General features: G+C 32.3%; 3 protein-coding genes across 4 annotated transcripts; all 3 read left to right on the forward strand.

Annotated features, from left to right (window-relative positions):
* Positions 1-1,034: 1,034 nt before the first annotated feature.
* Positions 1,035-5,547, forward strand: LOC110689779 (disease resistance protein RGA2-like). 2 transcript variants are annotated; one of them, XM_021866583.1, is made up of 2 exons: positions 1,035-4,844; positions 5,076-5,547. In XM_021866583.1, the coding sequence occupies exon 1, from the start codon at positions 2,230-2,232 to the stop codon at positions 4,834-4,836; it is 2,607 nt and encodes an 868-aa protein (XP_021722275.1). In that variant the 5' UTR covers positions 1,035-2,229; the 3' UTR covers positions 4,837-4,844; positions 5,076-5,547. The 2 variants fall into 2 exon arrangements, with proteins under 2 accessions (XP_021722275.1, XP_021722274.1); XM_021866582.1 differs by having other exon boundaries at positions 5,093-5,547.
* Positions 5,548-6,623: 1,076 nt separating this feature from the next.
* Positions 6,624-7,848, forward strand: LOC110689780 (pathogenesis-related protein STH-21-like). The gene is made up of 2 exons (XM_021866584.1): positions 6,624-6,912; positions 7,285-7,848. Exons 1-2 carry the CDS (start codon positions 6,723-6,725, stop codon positions 7,578-7,580), a joined length of 486 nt encoding a protein of 161 aa, XP_021722276.1. The 5' UTR covers positions 6,624-6,722; the 3' UTR covers positions 7,581-7,848.
* A 2,807-nt stretch (positions 7,849-10,655) lies between these two features.
* LOC110689781 (pathogenesis-related protein STH-21-like) lies at positions 10,656-12,139 on the forward strand. The gene is made up of 2 exons (XM_021866586.1): positions 10,656-10,990; positions 11,548-12,139. Exons 1-2 carry the CDS (start codon positions 10,801-10,803, stop codon positions 11,841-11,843), a joined length of 486 nt encoding a protein of 161 aa, XP_021722278.1. The 5' UTR covers positions 10,656-10,800; the 3' UTR covers positions 11,844-12,139.
* Positions 12,140-22,017: the final 9,878 nt, after the last annotated feature.

The following is a 22,017-nucleotide window of genomic DNA, read 5'->3' on the forward strand; positions in this document are numbered from 1 at the left end:
CGTGGAGGCTTTTTTTTAAAAAAAATAAAAAAACTGAAATTTACAAGAACTTGTACTTCCGTCGTTTCTTTTTAGTTGCAACATTTTCTTATTTTAAAAATTATTATTTGTTAATTACTTACCACACTTTTCATTTTTGACATTTTTTTTTCTCTCTATCTCTCTGACTCTCTCCTACCCACATGGGTTCCTATTAATTTTCTTTCTTTCTATCTATCTCATCTTCAAAAATTGCCTAACAGAGCGTGAAAATAAAAGTATTGCATTTTAAAAAACGGAGGAAATAGATGAGATACTGAACTTTGGAAAGTTACAAACAAGTTAACAAGGTACTAAGGGTGCATTTTACTCACCTGATTTTTACTTATTTGAACTTATCTGATCTTATCTGAACTTATTAGCCCTTATTAGAACTTATTTTAGTTATAAATTGAATTTGAGTAGCCCTCATTAACCCTTATCACAACTTACCTGAACTTATTTTTTTTAACTTATTTGAATTTATTAACCTATATTTGATCTTATTTTTCGTAAAATAAGTGAAAATAAGGTGAACAGGACAAGGCGTAAACCAGGTTAGCTCTCCTAATTATCTTGTACGTTTTTTTTTTTGAAGGAAATTATCTTATACTAAAAAAAAAGGAAATTAAATACAAAGTATATGAAGTATGTCATAATTAAATGAAGGTATTGAAATTTGAATTTAAGAAAAACATCTACTAATGGCATCACTAGGAGTATTTATGAGACGAGACAACATGTGGGCTACTCGAGCTCGAGATTGACTCAAAATGTTAATGAGTTGAGTCGAACAATCCAATACTCGACTCGAAAACTCGTGAGAAACTCGAATTCCTTTGTACATTATTATATTTAATAAAAAAAAAAAATTGATTCAAAATTTAATTTACAATAATAATTTATAAATAAATAATATTTATGTACTCATATCATCAACATGTATATTTCTTATAATACAAATTTAAAAGAAGAAATACATGTTACACTAAATAGGGGGTTCTATTAGGACCGAATCAATTAACAAGCTACTCAAAATCGACTAGATCAAAACTCCACTTAGTCAAAACTCGACTCGATACGTTAACGAGTCGAGTCGAGCCGAGTCGAGATACCCCTAGGCATCACCAACACAGCTTTCTTATTGCTCCCATCTTCTTCAACAGCTTCTTCAACTAATTCAACTGAACCAAGAATTGGTCCTCGCTTTCTTACAGCTATTGAAATGGTTGATCGATACTCTGATTTTGAGCTCAAGCTCGCCTATCAAACCTTAATTCATCTCATGAACAACAACACTCTCAAGTATTTCTTTTTTTTCTTTTTTTTTTCCGGTTCAATTTGATGATTAGCTGCCATAATTTTGATTATAGTTGTTGATTTTTAATGCAGATTAGGATAGTTGATGAGTTATTTATGCGTTCGAAGCTTTTTAGACCCCTAACTACTGTGAATTTGGATCAATTGTTAGGCAGTTAATTGTTGAGCTAGGATATAAATTAATTACTTCTTTTATGTCAATCTTTATTTTCCTGCATTTTTGTGATCTATGTACATTAATGATAGATAAAGTTTACCTCCGGTGACCGCTGGAGTACCTAATTTACTAAATTGTAACTTTTGGTGAACACCAAGAAAAATTGTGGGTGTAAGACGAGAGATAATTGATAGTGAAATACGGAGTAGGAGAGAAATAATATTAGAAGTGTTTCCGAAAAATTCTTATTGTTGGAGGTGAAATGGCTGTGATGAACCTTTATTAAAATTGATGTTATGCTCTATGGCTCCCATGGTTCAAAGCATTGGGCTCTGGTTGTACCTTGTTGTAAGATAATAGTTTCCCCCTCTCATATTCCATAGATTTGTTTATGTGAATTAATAGGATTGGAATAATATTAATTTTTTAATTATTCATTTGGTGATCGCTGTCATGTAGTTGATAAGGATCACATGTATTAGTGATACACAATCAGGAAATAGGTGGTGTTACCATAGACTTGTTCAAAGAGTTGCATAATTAATACAAATGCAAGTATTTCTATATATATTGTGACAGCCAGAAATGCATCAATAAACTAATGGAATGATTAAATGTTGACTTTGCATATGAACTGATAACTTCACCATAGCATGGCAACCTAAATTCAGTTCATCACTTTTAATTTAGTCTTCTTCCCTGATATCTCTCTTCTTCGATTATTTGACACTAAAATGGCCGAAGCAATCATCTTGACTGTTGCGAAACTCATTCTAGGAAAGATCGGTTCTTCCCCAGGTGATCTTGTCTATACCTACATTACTGAAGAGATCAAAGGTGCAAAGTCAGTTAAGAAAGATCTCAAGACCATAGCCGACAAATTGGAGGCCATTTGTGCTGTTCTTGAAGTTGCAGAGGAGGAGCAATTAGCTAATAAGGCTAACAAAATCTGGCTAAGAGATCTTAAGAGCATTGTTTATGATATTGATGACCTCTTGGATGAAGTGGCCTTTGATGTTATGCAACGTCGTGTTAATCAAGGCCAACTTGGACGTCAGTTCAGGTACTATCTTTCCTTTTCAAATCCTGTCATTTCAACCTTTGGTTTGAGTCACAAAATAAACAACCTCCGCAAAAAGCTAGAAAATATAGTGGCTAAGAAAAATGATTTTGAGTTAACCAAGTGTCCAGTTAAAACCTCTAAGGATGAGATTAAAGAACCTTTAGGCGGATGTGCGTTTGTGTATGAGCCCGCTATTAAGGGAAGAAATGAGGCTAAGCAAGATATTATTAACATATTGAACGGTGTCAATAATGTTAGTAAACTCTCAGTGCTTCCTATAGTCGGAATGGGTGGGATCGGAAAAACAGCATTAGCTAGGTTAGTGAAACATGATATTGAACACTTTGATCCTAAACTGTGGGCATGTGTATCGAACAAGTTTGATGTTTGTAAGATTATAGAGGACATTGTAAAAGATGGTAGTGATGATAATATAGGGAACCTTAATTCAAATACGTTGTTGAAAAAGCTCCATAATTTATTGAACGGGAAAAGATACTTTCTTGTGTTGGATGATGTTTGGGTAGATAACATAGACTTGTGGAATGACCTTATGAACATACTTAAAATTGGCAAAGCTGGTAGTGTAATTTTGATCACTACAAGAATGGCTGAAGTTGCCTCAGTTACTCGAACTATGGAACCTTATAACTTGGACAAGCTTCCATTTCCTGTTTGTTGGTCCATATTTAAGCAATTAGCATTCATCGAAGGTGACGAAGCAAAGTATGACAGCCTTTACGAGATTGGGAGGTCTATAGTCGAGAAATGTTGTGGCATCCCTCTTGTTGTGAAGACTTTGGGGAGTTTGTTGAGGTTAAATAGGGACAAGCAAGAATGGCAACGAATTAGTAATATGGATAGCTTTACCGAGTTGAATCATCAATATGATAAGGTGATGCAACTCTTAAAATTAAGCTATGACTCACTTCCGTCTCACTTGAAACCATGTTTTGCTTACATGTCATTATATGTGAAGGATTTGCATCTTTCTGCGGGGTATATACCATATATGTGGAGTGCACTTGGTCTATTGCCACAAAGCAATGGAAACAAAGATATTGAAGTTTTGGGGAACGAGTATCTTAAGAAACTAGCATCAATGTCTCTTCTACAAGAGCCGAGTTTTCGGTCAAATGGATGGCTTGAAGGGTGTAAAATGCATGATCTCTTGCATGATCTTGCTCTGAACGTTATGGGGGAAGAACTAGCAGTCGTAACTCAAGATGAAGTCATGGTTTCAGAATTTACTAGGCATATAGTTTGGGGATATGAGAGTTCTAATAGTTTAGAGGATGTTAAATTTCCTAAAGAGCTTCTGAAGGCCAAGAGTGCACGAACATTCCGACTTGGTTTTAAAATAAATTATATAAGCCAATCATTTGTTCAAAAAATTCTGTCCACTTTTAGTTGTTTACGCATCCTGGAACTTGAAGGTAGTTCGTTTGAAGAACTGCCAAGCTTGATCGGGAACTTGAAACATTTGAGATATCTCGACTTGTCAGGGAATTCTATCATTCAATCTCTTCCAGAAGAAATAGGTGACTTGTTAAATCTAGAAGCGTTTTATCTAGATGGATGTGAGCTATTAAAAGAGCTTCCAAGGGATATTCACCGGCTACAGAATTTAAGAAGTTTTACAGTGACAACATGCCAGAAGAGTTTAACTAGCACCAAATTGAATCAATTGAGTTGTCTTCGTTACATTTGGTTTAGTTCGTGTAAGAGATTAGAATCCTTATGGAACAACAACATTTTTGTAACAGGCCTCACTTCGCTGCAGACCTTGATCATTGAGGACTGTCCGAAATTGACAAGTCTTTCAAACAGCATGAAGTTCAATGGTCTTCAGACGTTAGAACTAGATAATTGTACAGAGCTAGATTTGGAGGAAGGAGTTGGCTTGCAAGGCCTTCAAAGCCTTCGGACATTAAGCATAACAGGAATACCGAAGTTAGCAAGTCTGCCAAATTGTATTCAGTCTGCTACGGCCTCCCTTCAAAATCTCTATATAGATAATTGTGTTGGTTTGGTGGAGCTTCCAAATTGGTTACAACATTTTTCCTCTCTTCAGAAATTGAGAATCAAAGACTGTCAAAATCTCTTGGCCGTGCCCAAGGGATTTCAACGTCTTAGATCTCTGCAAGAACTCTGCATTATGAATTGCCCGCACCTATTACAAAGATTTGCTATACCAAGCGGAAAAGATTACTATCTGATACGACATGTCCCCAAAATCTGGCTTAATAATGTTCCATACACTGTAAGAAGTAAATGATTGAGCAGGTATTCATTTCTATTCTCACTAATGGTACTGTTGTATATCTCTCTTGCAGTCTTTCTGCTTGGTAAATGATAATTTGATCTTCCCATAAATGTTAAGTACTTGAAATCATCAGTTGGAATTAAATCTGTGTTATAAAATCTAGTAATTTAATTCTATACTTTTGACATAAATAATTTAAATATTAACATTTAATGATAAGGTTGTTCTAATTATTTTCCAAAACATTACAGTCTGTCTTTTTGTGCAGATATATTTACTTTTGTGGTGTTGCTGAAGTCCATCAAACTATTATGCAGACCATAATTGTCAAATTCTTAGCTTCTGATGATCGAATGTGCATGTATTAGTTTTGCTATGAACTTTGAAGAGTTCCATCCTGCTCCGGTGGGAGAGCTGTACCAAGATTCAAGACTCCCTGTTGCCCATCTCAACAAGTTGAGTCATAAAGGGACTTTTTAAACCAATCAAGCTCGGCGAAGATGATGGAGAACTCATTTTGTGACTTTGAAGCCCAGTTTGAGCCTCACTTTTTATTTGTACCTACTTGCTGGGTTGACTAATTCGACGAAGTATTTGTATGAGATATAGTCAAGTCATGCACAATTATATAGGCATGTATGATTTTAATAATTTCATCCTTAATACATTACTAAGTATAATATTGATTGCTTTGGTAAAGAAATATTACTGATTACAAAAAGCTAAGCATTGTGTTACCTCTCACAATCCCAACTAGGCATATTTTTGAATGCAAGTTGGGTGTCTTTTGGAATTTCTTTTCAAGGTATAATGGTTTGGAATGTCTAGTAGCCAATAAGGCTAATAGATTAGAGCACTACTCTCCATATATCAACATTTTCTTACTTTGATGTTTAACTTGTCAAACCTACACCCATATTGTGTCGTCGCATGCATTATAGCATTCTAAAGTCTAAGACGACACAAAATTTGATGATTTGGTCTCACTTGTATCCGCCTTTGGCTTGCTCAACCGTCATAAGCCCCAAACACCTTGCTCGTGGTTTTTGGGCAAGAGTATCCTTTTAAAATCATATGTATCTAGTGTTGCTACATGCTCACAAGCCCATTAATTTCCACCCTAATTAAGTACCCTTACCACCAAATAAGTAAGAGAGTGCCTTAAGATCTAGACGAGACATGATGGTAAATAGAGATTAGGGGAGTTGTAGATTTATCAATAATCTATGTCAAGTTCTCATCAGTTAATCTTGCTTCCCAATCTAAGAGCTTTACTACCATATATATCCGTTAGTAGTTGAGTAACATTGTTTGACCAATATAGTCTCATTGGAGTCAAATTGTTTTGAGATATTCACACTTGTTCACCAACTCTGCTTCACCTACTCTTGCCTCTCTTCACCGTCTTTTTACCTGTTTTTAATGCAAAAGTATGACCTTGATCGAGCCTTTCTCCTAAAATGATTTTACAAAATAAAAATAAATACTTTATTCTTTTTATTAAAAAAATAATATCACCCTTTAATTAACTTTTGCATTTTAAAAATACTTTGTATAGTACTTTATACACATTGTGTGTGCTTAGATTTCTAGTAGTCAATTAAGTGATCAGATAATATTAAACGAGTAATTATATAAAGAACTCTATTCTCTACACATTTTTCAGCAAGGGCTGCTCCGAAAGTTACTTACAAAAAAGGACTTGGAATGAGCTGATGTAGCTTCTTTGTCCTTACCAAGTTTGCTTTTGCTCAACAGCCACAACCCTTATAAATACCCAATCAAATCCTCATTATTTGCATATCCAATTATCTCATTATCAACTAATTAGCAAATCTTCTTACTAAACTAATCTCTTCTTTCTTTTTAATATCTTGCCTTAACTTTGTTACTTAATCATGGGTGTTTTCACATGCACATTGGCCGACATCACCAGCCCAGTCGCCGCCTCCCGGTTGTTCCAAGCTCTAGCCCTTGACAACCATAACTTTGTTCCTAAGGCTTTGCCTCAATTTGCTAAATCTGTTGAGTTTGTTGAAGGCGATTCCACCACTGTTGGATGCATCAAGCAGATCAATTTCCCCGATGGTTAGTTTTCTTACAACTACGTACACATCTACATCAATTCCCTCCGTTTTGTTTTTTTTTTAATCTATCATAACTTTTACGTGTGATTATACATAAATTCAACCATTAATAATGTAAAGCTAAAATTATAAAAGTTTCTAAATGGTCTGTATGCCATCGTTTAGAAACTTTTATAACTAACAATATACAATACTTAATTTAACAGCTTAATTAGTACAACTTTTACATACGTATATACTACAGTTAATCAGTTATATGTTAATATGTTATTATTGAAGGATTATGAAATTTATAATACTAAATACACATGATTCTAATTTATAGTTATCTTATTCTTAATAATAATATAAATCATGTTGATCATTTTTGCAGAGGCTCCATTCAAATATGTGAAAAACAGAGTGGACGAGATTGATTCCAACAACTTCTACCTAAAGTACACTTGCATTGAAGGAGATGCGTTTCCTGATACTGTGGAGTACGCTGTGTATGAAGACAAGTACGAGGTGTCTGAAGCCGGAACCCGGTGCAAGATGGTAGCACACTATCACATGAAGGGAGACAGTGTGATGAAGGAAGAAGATCTTCAAAAGGCCAAAGAAGGAATTCACAAGGTGTTTAAGGCTGTTGAAGAGCACCTCATTGCCAACCCTCAAGTTTATGCTTGAACTACTACTGTACAACTTTATTAAGTGTTTGTGTCAAAAAAAAAAAAAAAGAAAAAAAAAAATCCTTTATTAAGTGTAATGAGTGACGAAAAATGAGATTATGTAATGTGTGTGGAAATTTGCCTCCTTTTTTGGGGTGTGGTTTAATTTGAGATGTGAATTGTGAAGTTGTATGAGATGTTAAGTTTCATGTGAGTGAAATTTTGTATGTGATTAATAAACAAAAAGCTAAAGAAGAGTTATGAATGGTAATATGGTATATGTCCAATTTTCAAGGTGTTTGCTCTCATTATTGTTTATTTCATAAGAAAATGCAACACTCTTTTAATTGACAGAGTTTACTAATTTTATTTAAGTGTTTTTTTTTTTTTTTTTCTTTCTATCCCCTGCCGATATATTATATATATCATGCACACCTACTTTATTTACAATGCAATAATAATTAAGTATCGTACAACAAATTAAATGGCTCTTAAAGCTCAAGTACCCTTCAAGAAGGGTTGATAATGAAGCCAATTGCCATCTTGCACAATGGAGGATTGAAAGTCATTTGACCTCATATTGGAAATCTAGTAGAGAGCTCCACAAGGATGTTTGTGAATTGCATGCAAATGAGAAGGGGTGCGTGTTAAGTAATACGGAGTACTTTTTATGGAAAACTCTAATTAAGTTGGTTTACATTAAAGAAAAAGGACAAGTCTAGGATGACTATACTCTCTCAGTCCCTTTTTGTTTGTAACATAAACTCACTTTTTGTGAGAGTTTTGGGCATAATGTTGCAAACAATAAGGGACACAAGAGGTAATATATAACTAAGTTTAGAAAGTCATTCTGCATTTCTACCTATTACCAAATTAATGATTTTAAAATAGAACCTTGCAAGCTTTATTTGTATGTGATATAATGATATATATATGGATATACCCCTCCAACGTGGGCTTAGTTTTGCTACATGAATATTTATCATGGTATCACAACCAGACATAACTAAGAACTGTGAAATATAACCATGGTCGGCGACAATGACGACTACTTCTTCATCGCCACCCCCAAAAGATAGAATGAAATTCCCCTTTTTTCTCGATCTGGAATACTCACCCATCCCCTCTTCAAGGAGTTAATTACAGCATAATAATAAATGGGTTGGGGCAGTACAAACGACACTAATTATTGTTCACTGCAAAGATGGCATTCTGGATGGATATTGTAGGTCACAAGAACATCATATTTTCAGAATTCATGCATCTTCAATAATTAGGATTGTTTTTACCTTGTTTCAAGTTAGTTGCACAATTTTCTCATATGTCTGTCTCAATTTAATTTATAACACTTCCTTTTATGACATGAACACACTAATATTTACATTTTCATTATTTTCACCACCAAAAATTATGGTCTCGTACTCTTTTGTATTCAATTATTCACTACTCGTATTAGTCTATTACCTACGACTGATCACATTGATAAACAAGCAATAAATTATCATGCATAAAAATGTAGTTGGTGGAATGATTGAATTGGAGTATTACGTATGATTTTTATTTTATTGTATATTAGCAGATGCTTGTAACTACCAATGCACCTTTTGAGTTAAAAAAATAGTTTGATACGTAGTATATAGCATGTTGAGCCTATAATATGGTAAAGTATATACAAGTACGTTGGAAGTCTAGTCATATTTCACCACTATACTTTTTGATAGAGTATAAAATATAATCATGGGCCTCAACCATCAGCTTATGCTTTTGGTTAAGTTGGTCCTATAACATGGTATCGGAGTCAACGTGACACAGAGGTCACGGATTCGAATCTCATCCACCCCCCACCTGTGACTGGAATATTAAGCGCTGGGTATGAGAAGACATAATCTTGTGCCTCAACCATCAGCTTTTGGTTGAGTTGGTTCTCTAACATGGTATCAATCAGTCAATAATTAATTATGACATAAAAAATAAATAAAAATCAGCCAATAAAAAATTAATATTATGATAGTCCTTTTAAGGATGACTAACATAGAATTTTATACTTTTAATAATTAAATGGGACAAATAAAATGATACGAAACTCCCAATCAATCTCCTTCCGGTATAAATCTCAGTAATGTCAAGCTATATTCAATGTAGGTTAGAAGTAAGTTTCTAATTAACCCCGAAATCGGGTGGGAAAATGGTGGAACTTTATCATCATCTAAAAATCTAGGTTTCAAAGTTGAAAGCTTACTATAATTCGTTGAGTAGAGAATTTTATGATCAATGTACATTGCATAATCATCTCCTTTGCGTTAAATTCTATTGAGACACACTCGTTTCAATTCACCTACTCTCATTCTTTCACCTACTCTTGCCTCACCAGCCAGGCCGCCTTCACCGTCTTTTACCGACTTGTCTTTAATAATGCAAAAGCATACACTTCCTTTTTCCCTAGAAAGTATTACTTTCTTTTTTGTTTAAGAAATTAATTAGACTATACTTCTCTTTAAGTCTATTAAAATCGTGTCAAAACATGTACTTTTTAAATTAACAATCTTTTATGATTAACGTTAGTTTATAGAATATAGGTAGTACTAGTCAGTGCCCCTTAGTGGATATATTATTTTGATGATAAATCACAATGTTGAAAAAGATAAATAATTATGTATCGATGTTAATTATATGACAAACAATATAAGTAAGAATAATTAATTGAGTGATTAGATAAGATTACAAACATGGTGTTTTACATATTCACTAAGCAACACAAAAAAATTAAAAATGATATATACATAAAGCTCCAAAAGCTACATATTTTGTATAAGAAGCTATAAGAGTAGAAATAATTTAATAAGTGAATAAAAATTAATTTCAACAATTGACATGTCATTTTATCATACATCTTTAAATTAAAATACCACTTTAAGAAATATTTCTCTCCGTAATTACATATTGGATTATATATATCCTTAACCCTAGAATAAAGGCAAATTCACCAAACAATACTAATAAAAACCATGGAAAGAGGCCGGCGGCTTCATTGTTCTTGGCTCCTTGCCAAGTTGTTACCTAGTCCCTCTAGTCTCTACCATTATAAATACCAGTATATTTTCTCATTATTTGCACATCCAATTCTCTTTTCATCTCATTCACTAGCTACTCTTACTAGTAATCTAAATTCTTCAGTCTTAGCTTCTTCTTTATAATATCCTCTCCATTTTATTCCTTAGGAAAACAACACAATAATAATCATGGGTGTTATCACATGCACATTGGCCGACATCACCAGTCCAGTCGCCGCGTCCCGATTGTTCCAAGCTCTTGCCATTGACAACCACAACTTCATTCCTAAGACTTTCCCTCAGTTCGCTAAATCTGTCGAGTTTGTTGAAGGTGACTCCACCACTGTTGGATGCATCAAGAAGATCAATTTCCCCGATGGTTAGTTTTTTAACGACTAAATATTACATCCTCTGTATTTTTAAATGTATCAATTTAACTTTTGCACTATTCATGTATCATGTTTGATTTAATTTTTTATTATTATTTACATATCACTTTAACTTTTGCATTAAGAAATTCTCTTTGGTAACACTATACTTTTAAGTTTACTAAAGATAATACAGTATGTTTTTTGCAATTCACCACTATAAAAACTTAAAAATACGGTATATCATTAAAATAATAACAATATCTATTTTCATTATTTAATTTTGTTACAATCTCTACTAAAAAGCAATTAAATAAACTAATGGTCAAAGTGACATCTCGATAAATGTATCGTGAATTCATAATGCATTTAAAAAAAAATACAAAGTATGCAATTTTCTTGTGTTCGAACTCGTAACATCAACTAAATATAACTAGTAGAGCACCTTACCATATATTACTACATAAATAGTTTGACCTTGTTTACAATATACATAGTTTGACTTTTAGGTTTCTCAAATCTCAATGCATAAATTTAATCATTAATATTCTACTGATTATTTTTGCAGAGGCTCCATTCAAATATGTGAAAAATAGAGTGGACGAGATTGATTCCGGCAACTTCTACTTAAAGTACACTTGCATTGAAGGAGATGTGTTCCCTGATACAGTGGAGTACGCTGTGTACGAAGACAAGTACGAGGTATCCGAAGCCGGAACCAGATGCAAGATGGTGGCACACTACCACATGAAGGGAGAGAATGTGATGAAGGATGAGGATCTTGAGAAGGCCAAAGAAGGAATTCAGAAGATTTTCAAGGCTGTTGAAGAGCATCTTGTTGCCAATCCTCAAGTTTATGCTTGAACTACACTAAATTATCCAAGTCTAATGAGTGATGAATCTTTAATATTTATTATGTTTTCAATTATTAGATCGTTTTCTATTGTGAAGAGAAATAATGTCATTTAAAATGAGATTATGTAGTGTGTGTGATGATGTCCTTTGCTTTTTCGTTGATGATTTGAGAAAAAATAATGATGTTTGAGAAAGTGTTGGGGTGAGATAAGAATTTATTAGGCGATGTTGTAACTTTCAACTGACTATACAAATCTTTTTCAGCTTCTCAATACATGCAGCATTTTGAATTTTTTATCGGTTTATACTTCACTATGTTTCATGGCCATTTTGGTGGTCATGTTTTGACTTTTGCTACTATTCACATAAACTTCTTTAACTTTATTTTGTGATTTATTATGTACTTAAGAAATTAAAAAACCTAAGTCGAATGGAGTTTTATGATTCGTCCCAACATCTATAAACTATATATCGATAAAATTTAAATAATCTTTGGCTGTGTATAATTTTTAAAGATATTACCCCCTTCCTTTTTTTAAGTTACATTTGTTATTTTCGTCTGATTTTTTTTAAAGCTATGTTTTCTCTTTTGGAAACTCTTATAGTTTAATAATATACTTTTATTTGTTAATGGTCCTCACTCTCTCTTACTTTATCATTTCTCACTCTCTCTTACTTTATCAATGGTCCCCATTCCCTCACTCACCACTTTACTCTTCAATAAAATAATAATAATTTCATTATCTTTCTTATAATTTTTTATCACCTAAATTACCCCACTAAAACTCCGCGCGCGCAATCTCAAATCTAGCTTTAAAAAAAATGGAGAGAGTATTATTTATAGATGCATTGACAAACGCACTTAAATGAAATATACATGTCAATGCAACTAAATGAAACGGAGGAAGTATTAACATTAATCTTATCATTAATTTACATACACCCTCTAGGGTTTTTTTTTTTTAATTACTCAATTACCAAATACGCAATTTAACGTGTGGGTAAATAAAAGATAGTTAAAAGTAACATAGAATAATGACCAAACTTAGTAAGTGATAATTAAATTGGTCAACAACCATTGGTGAGTGGGTAAGGTTTTCGATCCTCAATGTGCACTATATTCATTTAATTTTTACTTATGTAAAACTTAGTTTATCTAAATATAATTAAACCTGTTACATCCTATATGTAAAAATTTATTTTAGTTGTAATTTAAACTTAGATAACCCTTATCAGATCTTATTTTTCACGAACTTGCTTGTTTTATTTGAACTTAATAAACTTATTGTGGCCATTTTGGGGAAAGGGGGCATTTTGTGTGGGGGGAATGGTGGTGACCAGTTTAGAGCTGGAGGAAAAGGGAGGGGACGAGTTCCGATGGTTGGGCTAGGGATGATGGGGTGCACCGGAGGTGAGCGGGGGGGGGGGGCTGCGTGGCTAAGGTGGGGAAGGGGGTGCCGATGGTTAGGTGGCTAGGTAAGTTTCAGGGTCTTTATATTTTATATTTTTCTTTTATTTAGCTAAAGTTATGGTGACACGTGGCACCGTGTCCCCCACTTATTGGATTTTAGTAACGAATTTTTGAATGGAATCCGTAAAGTGGTGATAAAATCTAATTTTTGAGCTTTTTGTGGTGTTAAATAAAAGTTTTTTTTTAATAGTGTTAAAAATAATAATTTCAAAAAAAAATTTGGTGTTAAAAATCAAAATTTTCCTATTATGAAAGCAAATTAAATGTATTGCAACTTGTCCCGCAATTTGGTGTGTTTGTTGAACATTGCATGTTTGACAAATTAGGGTGAGAGAGAATGATAGAATGTCTTGTTTCATTATTCACCAGTAGGTAGAGTATTATACAAAACCTAAGATCATAAGATAGGAAACAATATTCCTAAAGGATATACTATTATAACCATATATCCTAAAGATATATTCACTAAATGTTATCTTAACATAAATAAATCTAAATATATTATTCTTCTAATAAGATCAATACGGAAAATATATCACACATATATTTTCCGACATCTCATATCTCTAACACCCTCCCGCAATCGTAACGGCAGTAACACGAACGTTACGATTGGAAATTCCACTTTGTTGAAGCGAGATGCATGTCGCCTTCATTTTTTTTTTTCTTCAATGATGAGGTGAGAACATTGTCTTTTTCGAACTCATTAATCATCAATCAAGCATGAACGTCATTCTTTTCGAACCTGCAAATATAACAATTTTGTTTTTTCCTGAGCAAAATCGAGCTCCAATCAAATATTGGTTTTTCAGAGTAAAGCACACTCATATCTCTTATTGGTTTTATTTAAGAACAAAACCAAACTCATATCCAAAGGAGCAAAATCCTACCTGTCTCACGGCACAAGAAGAACCAACAAATAAACCCTGTCTCACGGCACAAGGAGAACCAATATATCTTGTCTCACGACACAAGAAAGCCATTTTTTTTGTTTTATTTTTTAAAAAAAAATATTGCATCAAACGTGGCTTTTCTTCATCTCCATGGAGATGTATTACGGAGAAAACTCACTCACATACTCCAACAAAATCACATACCATCATATATGAATATATGATGGATTACTCACGTATACCTACCAAAAATTCAAAGAATAGAAATTTCAAAGAGTATTAATATTGCATAGCGGAAGCAAATTTTTGAATCCCACCGGTGGGTAGGCCTGTTCACGGTTCGAATATCTGATCCGAAATTACTACAAAAAAATGACCTTATAGAAACGGAATTCTAGCGACGAAATTCAATCTATTTCTAAATTAGAGACGGAATTAAAAAATCCGTCTCTAAATTAATTTAGAAACGGAATCAAAAAATCCGTTTCTAAATTAGAGACGGAATTTAAAAAATCCGTCTCTAAATTAGAAACGGAATTGAAATCCGTCTCTAAATTAGAAACGGATTTTTTTCCGTTGCTAAATGTAGATACGGATTTTTTTTTTCCGTTGCTAAATTAGAGACGGATTTTTTTTTTTGTCCGTTTGCTGATATGAGTGATGGATTTTTAATTCCGTCTCTAAATTATTTTCGAAACGAATTATGTAAAATATTACTTTAGAGACGAATTATGTTAACTAAAATCGGTCTCTAAACTAGAAACGGATTTTCAATCCGTCTCTGTGATTTTCAATCCGTCTCTGAACTAGAGACGGATTTGAAAATTCGTTTCTAAACTAAAGACGGATTTTAAATTCCGTCTCTAATATGTCTTTCACTTATCATCAATTATGTGCGTAGAAGTAAACAAATAATAGTTGGTAAGAGTTTCACTATGTGACTTAAAGGTCACGGGTTCGACTCTTACCTATTGCGATTCTTGAGATTGAGATTCTAGGAGCCTTACATGCAAAGCCAAGTCGGGTTGACCCGAGTGAGGTTGAACCGAAGAGCATCTACTTTTAGACACAAAATAATTTATTTTTTTAAGTTGCTGATATGACCGACAAATTTTTTTTCCGTTGCTAAAAACAGCGACAGAAATAAAAACCCGTTGCTAAGTTCAGCAATGGAAAATAAACAAATACAACGTCGCTAGTCTCATTTAGCGACAACAATTTTACCAACGGAATAATTCCGTTTCAAAATCTGTCGCTACCTATATTTAGCGACAGAAAAGTACAATCTGCAACGGATTTGATATGTTGTTAAATGTCTATTGTTTGTAGTGAATGTGATTTCGGATCGGATATCCTAATGATATCCAAATCTGATCCGAAAATTTCGGATATCCGATATTCGGATATCCAAAATTTTCGGATCGGATGTTTCGGATATCCATTATCCGATATTAAGTAAAATTGATTATGATTACTTTCTAAATTTCACTAATTTTACTGCTTTTTTCTCGTTCGGTTGTACAACAAATTTTAACAAAATAGTAGTCTTTTTGCAATAAAAATGATCATCAAATATATTAAGAATATTATAATAAGTTAATAATGCAGGATAATTTTTATATGAACAATTTCAAATTTTTATATATATTTCACTTTTCAGCCTTTATATTTCGGATATCAGATATTCGAAATTTCGAAAATCAATATCCAAATCCACATCTGATATCCGCTTTTTCGAATCGGATGTCCGATCCAAAATGAAAACTCGGATCGGATATCCAAAAATTCGGATCGGTTGCGGATCGGATTATCGGATTTTCGGATTCTCGGATAGTTTTGTACAGGCGTACCGGTGAGTTTAACTTTCTAACCCACCGGCAGGGGAAAATTTTTGTGAACGGTCCCAAGATTTAACCTGCCTTTGATACCATGACAAATTAGGGTAAAAGAGAATGATAGAATGGCTTTTTTTTATCATTCATCAATAGGTAGAGTATTTATAAAAAAAAACTAAGATAATAAGATAGAAAACAATATTCCTAAAAGATATACTACTATAACCATATATCCTAAAGATATATTCACTAAATATTATCTTACCATAAATAAACCTAAATATATTATTATGCTAATAAGATCAATACGAAAAATATATCACACATATATTTTTCAATATCTCATATCTCTAACTATATTGTCTATCAGCCTTTGTGTAACATACAATGTGCGTTGATCCAAAAAGGCATATTTATATATGCATGGCCATCACGTCGAAGCAAAGAAACTAGATTGTATGAATCAACAAACACAATAATAGACTTTAATTATGTTAGAAGACAATGGCGGAGCCAGGAATTTCAACCGGGGTGACAGACTACAATCGTCCCACAATTTGAGGGAAAAAAAAAGTACTTTAACAAATAAAAAGTTTATTACTTAAAATTTAACAACCTTAAAATCCAAGATGCTTAGTCATACGATCAAAGAAAGATGAAAAATAATTACATAAATTTTAGAGTTTCATTCTTTTCAACATGAATTGTTAGAGATCGGATCGATTTCTCATTGAATTGCTTAGACCTGGTCGAATTAGATGAACTATTTTACATTTCATAATTAAATTATATTGAAAAATATGAATCAACTACCAAATCGTTTATTTAAAACTACGGATTTTCAAATAATGTGTAAAGTTGGATTTCAATTATAATAACTTAACAGAACATTAAAATTAACAACCGTGATAAAATAACCATTTTTAATTCAATATTTCAACAAAATAACTCAATTGATCCGGTGGTTAGAAACTTGTTATTGAGTTACTATAGACACCTAAAAATGTCTACCCAAAACCAAACTCGATGATGAACAACCTTTCACCGCCATTATTAGTCGGGTCGAGTATTTAATCTCGGGAGTGCTTAAAATCCATGTTCAGTCAAACACATCGGCCAACAAATCAGTCCAAATGTTTATTCAAACTCAGTCCAATCTACATTTCAGCCCAAACCCTTTTTAATCCATTTCATATTATTTATCAATTGAGCCCGATTAATAAATATGTAAACCCTAAACCTAATTATACCCGGAATAGATGAAATGGCGCACAATTATCCCGTACTTAATGCTTAAGTAAAATATAAAATTGAATCTGGACGGAATTTTGGAAATTGCAAATGCTGCGACACGGCAAAATCTGCCGCGACACGGCAATCATTGCCGCGCTACGGCAAATCTCCCGCGTCACAGCAAAATCTGCCGCGTCACGGCAATTTCTGCCGTGACACGGCAATTTTCTAGGGTTTCTCCGCGGCGCATTTCAATTCTAGGGTTTCGTGCTTCACCCCTCATATTTTTTCTATAAATACGAAGCTGATTTCATCGGTTTCGGGGCACCAAACAATTCTCTCTTTCTCTCTTATGCACCAAAACATTCTCTCTTTCTCTCTTATGCTCTACCCTAAACACTAGCCTTCCCTATTCTTCAACAATACATCCCCTAAGCACTCCTCGGAGTCCGTACTTTACCCAAGTTCTAAACTTAAACCAAGGCGTGAAAGGTAGAACTGTTTGAGGGTTTGGCCCCAAATCAACTCAACTTTTATTTAATTTAATTTCCATTATTATTTATTTTTATTGAAGTTACTAACAATTTATTCACGATGTAGCAATTTAAAGGAGCGCACGGAACGTGAGTAATTAATTAATTTAGGGCTTGTTTGGCATCGTTTTTTGTTTTCAGTTTTCAATTTTTTTTTAAAAAGAAAAAGAAACCAAAAACAGGAAACAAGAAAAAGGTGTTTCCACTTTTTTGTTGTCAGTTTTCAAAATTATCATGATTTTAATAAGTTTGACTAATTTTTGATTCATTTCTTGGTGGCCTCCATAACTCCTCTTCTCCCTTCTTCATCCACCAACTCTCATGTTATTTTCATTAATTTTCACATCCATAAGTCCTCCTCCCCCTCCCTTACAATTGTTTTAATTTAAAAATAAAAAAAATAAAAAATAAAAAACTGAATTTTATTTTAGAAATGGGGGGGACAGTTGTCCCCCCTCCTTCCGCCCCTGTTAGAAGATGAAGCTCATTGTAGGCTTTGTAGCCCATAAAGATAGATAGGCTAATGCCTTATAGTGTAATTAACGCCGAAGATTTTAATCCTGTAGTACATGGGACTACCCTAGCTTGTTATTATCAAAACAACAACCCGTCCTTGCTCTCAACAAGTCTTTAAACCGTGAACACCCTACTTGATACATCCCAAATCAAACGAGTGCATACCGCTGCAGAGTGTGTTTGGATCGATGGAATGAAGGGAAAGGAAAGGAAGGAAGGGGAGGAAAATGGAGGGATGGAGTATCTTTCATTTGGATAACAAATGAGAGATGAAGGGAATTGATTGGTGGGGAGAGAAATGGAGGGATTAAATTGTAAGAAATTGATCTCTCCACCAATGAAGAGATTTGAAAGGAAAACTCATTATTGTTCCCTTCCCTCCCCTTCTCTTCTTTTCCTTCACTCCGATCCCTTTCTTTTCCTTCTCTTTTCATTACCCAAACTAAAGGTGGCAATGGATCCTGGATCCGGTTCGGATCCAATGGATCCTGATTCGCTTTATAGGATCTGGATCCGGATCCGTTTTGATGGATCAGATGAAGATCCAGATCCGATCCGGATCCAACCCATAAATCCGTCTTTCATTTTTATTATTTTATTATGATATTAACTTAGATTTATATATCAATTATGTTTACTTTTCTAATATAAATATAAATGTACCTATAAGTATTTCTGGTATTACTTACTTTGTTTGTTTTTTATTTTTTATTTTTCTTTTTACGAATTTAAAACTTTACTTATTATTTATTATTTTAGGAAAATAATGGTTTGATCATGAAGATATATTAGATAAATTTTAAAAATAATTTTTGCTCCAATTTTAAAAAAAATAAATTTTTTAAAAGAAAAAAAATTAAATGGGGATCTGGATCCAGATTTGTGGATTCATTGGATCCAATGGATCTGGATCTAGATTCTAAAATTTTCGATCTGCAGATCCGGTCCGTTGCCATATCTAACCCAAACAAACTGTCAATGTGAGAAGACTAGAGCTAGCCTTCCTATAGTAGGATATAATATAATATAGGGCAAAAACGTGAGTTTATACAGTATTTAAACATATCTTATTTCTAATAGACCTGTTACAAGGAATCATATATAGAAAACTTTTTATAGAAATAAAAATAAAAATAAATATGAATTACTACTACATACTGGTAGGTAGTTGTTTTTTTAAAAAAATAGAAGTACTACTACGTAGTTAAGCGATATTTAGCTCACCTTATTGTTACTTAATTCAAACCAAATCAGAAAAAATAAGACAGATCAGATCAGATCAGATTTTTTTTTAAAATAATTTTAAACATACTTTATCGTTCAAGGTACGGTTTTTATAGCTAAATATCTTTAATTTCATAATGAAAAAAATTATAAAAATTGCATAGAGTATTAATAAAATACACATTATTAAGGATCTAACAAGACGTCAGTTGATCATGATATATTTTTTTTATTCTTTATAGATTATCATGCACATGGGGATCAAAATTTGGTCAAATCAGACGACCAAATCAGATCAAATTAAAAAAATTAAGATCTTATTAGATAAGCATTTATATATTTTTTTCATAGTATAATTTTTTTCATAGTATCCTATGCATCTCACTGATGTTATGTCTGATATAGAATAGTTCTAATTGTTGAATTATAGTCTAATTGTTCTAATCGGATGATATTTCAATACATGCTTTGTTTTTGTGTTCATTTATTATGAGTTTTTTTTTTATATATACATCCTACCTTTGCTAGAGGTGTTGTCTTCTTCACAAATGTGCGCACCTTAGTAATTTTATTGAGATGCATCATTCTTTTGTTAGCAAGGACAGAACATTGGGGAAGTAAAGACAAGTGAAAATATCTTGATATAGTCATCATGACTTTATTTTAACCTTAATTTACTCTTTAGTAATTTTTTTTAGTTTAAATGTTTTATATATACATTTACCTACTAGCTCAATAGGTAGAGCATTGTGCAAATGTACAAAAGATGTGGGTTCAAATCCCACGTAGGTTTATTTGTGTAATGTGGAGATGAGCATTGTATGGTGAGAGTTCACTTGTAAAAAAGTTTCTATAGTTATTAATCATTTCAAGCCAATTTTCTGCTCATATAACTTAGTGCTAATTTAATTTGTTTTATTGGATTTTTTTTTTTTAAAAAAAAACATTTGAAGTTTTTTTAGTTATTTATAAAGATAACCTATGTAGGAATTGAACCTACATCCTCTATACATTTGCATAGTGCTCTTCCAATTGACCTAATAGGTTTTATCATATGTTCTAAATATTATTTGCATATGTTCTAAAATTTATTGCTTAAGCTCTAAATTTTTCAATCTAAGCTCTTAATATATGTATGTTCTAAACTATTTTCCTATGTTCTACATTTTATTGTTTATGTTCTAAATTTTTCTATCCATGTTCTAAATATATATCCTATGTTCAAATTTTTTGTCTATGTTCTAAATTTATTTCCAATGTTCTAAATTTTTTCCGTATGCTCTAAATTTTATCCTATGCTCTAAATTTTATCCTATGCTCTAAATTTTTTCTACCTATTTTCTAAATTTTTTTTCTGTACGTTCTAAATTTTTTCTATCTATGTTCTAAACTTTATCCTATGTTCTAAATTTTTTCACCTTATATTCTAAATTACTTTCTTTTGTTCTAAATTTTTAGTATATGTTCTAAGCTTATTTTCTATGCTCTTTTTTTTTCCAATATTCTAAATTTTTTCTATCTATGTTCTAAATTACTTTTCTAGTCTATATTCTAAATTTTTTTTCCTATATTCTAAAAACCCGTGTTGTAATTTTGTTTCTTCTAATGTTCTAGATAGTTTTCCTACGTTCTAAACTTTTTCACCCTATGATCTAAATTTTTCTATTTATGTTCTAAATTTTTTTCATGTGTTCCAATTTTTTTTCCAATGATCTAATTTTTTTTCCCAATGTTCTAATTTTCTATGTTCCAAATTTTTCCTATGTTCTAAAGTTGTTCGTATATTCTACACCTATGTTCTAAAGTTTTTTCTACCTATATTCTAAAGTTTTTTTTTCCTATGTTCTAAATTTTTTCTACCTATGTTCTAAATTTTTTTTTCCTATGTTCTAAATATTCTTTTACCTATGTTCTAAATTCTTTTGCCTATGTTCTAAATTTAGTCTAGTTATGTTCTAAAGTTTTTTTTTTTCCTATGTTCTAAATTTTTACTACCTATGCTCTAAATTTTTTTTTTTTCCTATGTTCTAAATATTCTTTTACCTATGTTCTAAATTTCTTTTTCCTATGTTCTAAATTTTTTCATCCTATGTTCTAAAGTTTTTCTACCTATGTTCTAAAGTTTTTTTTTCCTATGTTCTAAATATTCTTTTACCTATGTTCTAATTTTTTTTTCCTATGTTCTAAATTTAGTCTACTTATGTTCTAAGTTTTTTTTTTCCTATGTTCTAAATTTTTTCTACCTATGTTCTAAAGCTTTTTTTCCTATGTTCTAATTTTTTTTTCTTTTGCCTATGTTCTAAATTTTTTCCTATGTTCTAAATATGTGTTTTAAATTTTTTCCTATGACCTAAATTTATCTTATGTTCTAAACCTGTGCTCTAAATTTTTTTCTATGTTCTCCCCTGCTGCTCAGCCACTTAACCTTCACCACTCCCTCTCTTATCCTACACCGCATCTCCAATCCACACCCCTCAT

This window comes from Chenopodium quinoa, unplaced genomic scaffold, assembly GCF_001683475.1.
Source record: "Chenopodium quinoa cultivar QQ74 unplaced genomic scaffold, ASM168347v1, whole genome shotgun sequence".
Lineage (NCBI taxonomy): Eukaryota > Viridiplantae > Streptophyta > Magnoliopsida > Caryophyllales > Amaranthaceae > Chenopodium > Chenopodium quinoa.

Excerpts from the sequence above, each read along its gene's own strand:
- LOC110689781 (XM_021866586.1), top strand. The coding sequence starts at position 10,801 with ATGGGTGTTATCACATGCACATTGGCCGACATCACCAGTCCAGTCGCC. Across the intron at positions 10,991-11,547 it reads GAAGATCAATTTCCCCGATG|AGGCTCCATTCAAATATGTG; the intron begins GTTAGTTTTTTA and ends TTATTTTTGCAG.
- LOC110689780 (XM_021866584.1), top strand. The coding sequence starts at position 6,723 with ATGGGTGTTTTCACATGCACATTGGCCGACATCACCAGCCCAGTCGCC. Across the intron at positions 6,913-7,284 it reads GCAGATCAATTTCCCCGATG|AGGCTCCATTCAAATATGTG; the intron begins GTTAGTTTTCTT and ends TCATTTTTGCAG.
- LOC110689779 (XM_021866583.1), top strand. The coding sequence starts at position 2,230 with ATGGCCGAAGCAATCATCTTGACTGTTGCGAAACTCATTCTAGGAAAG.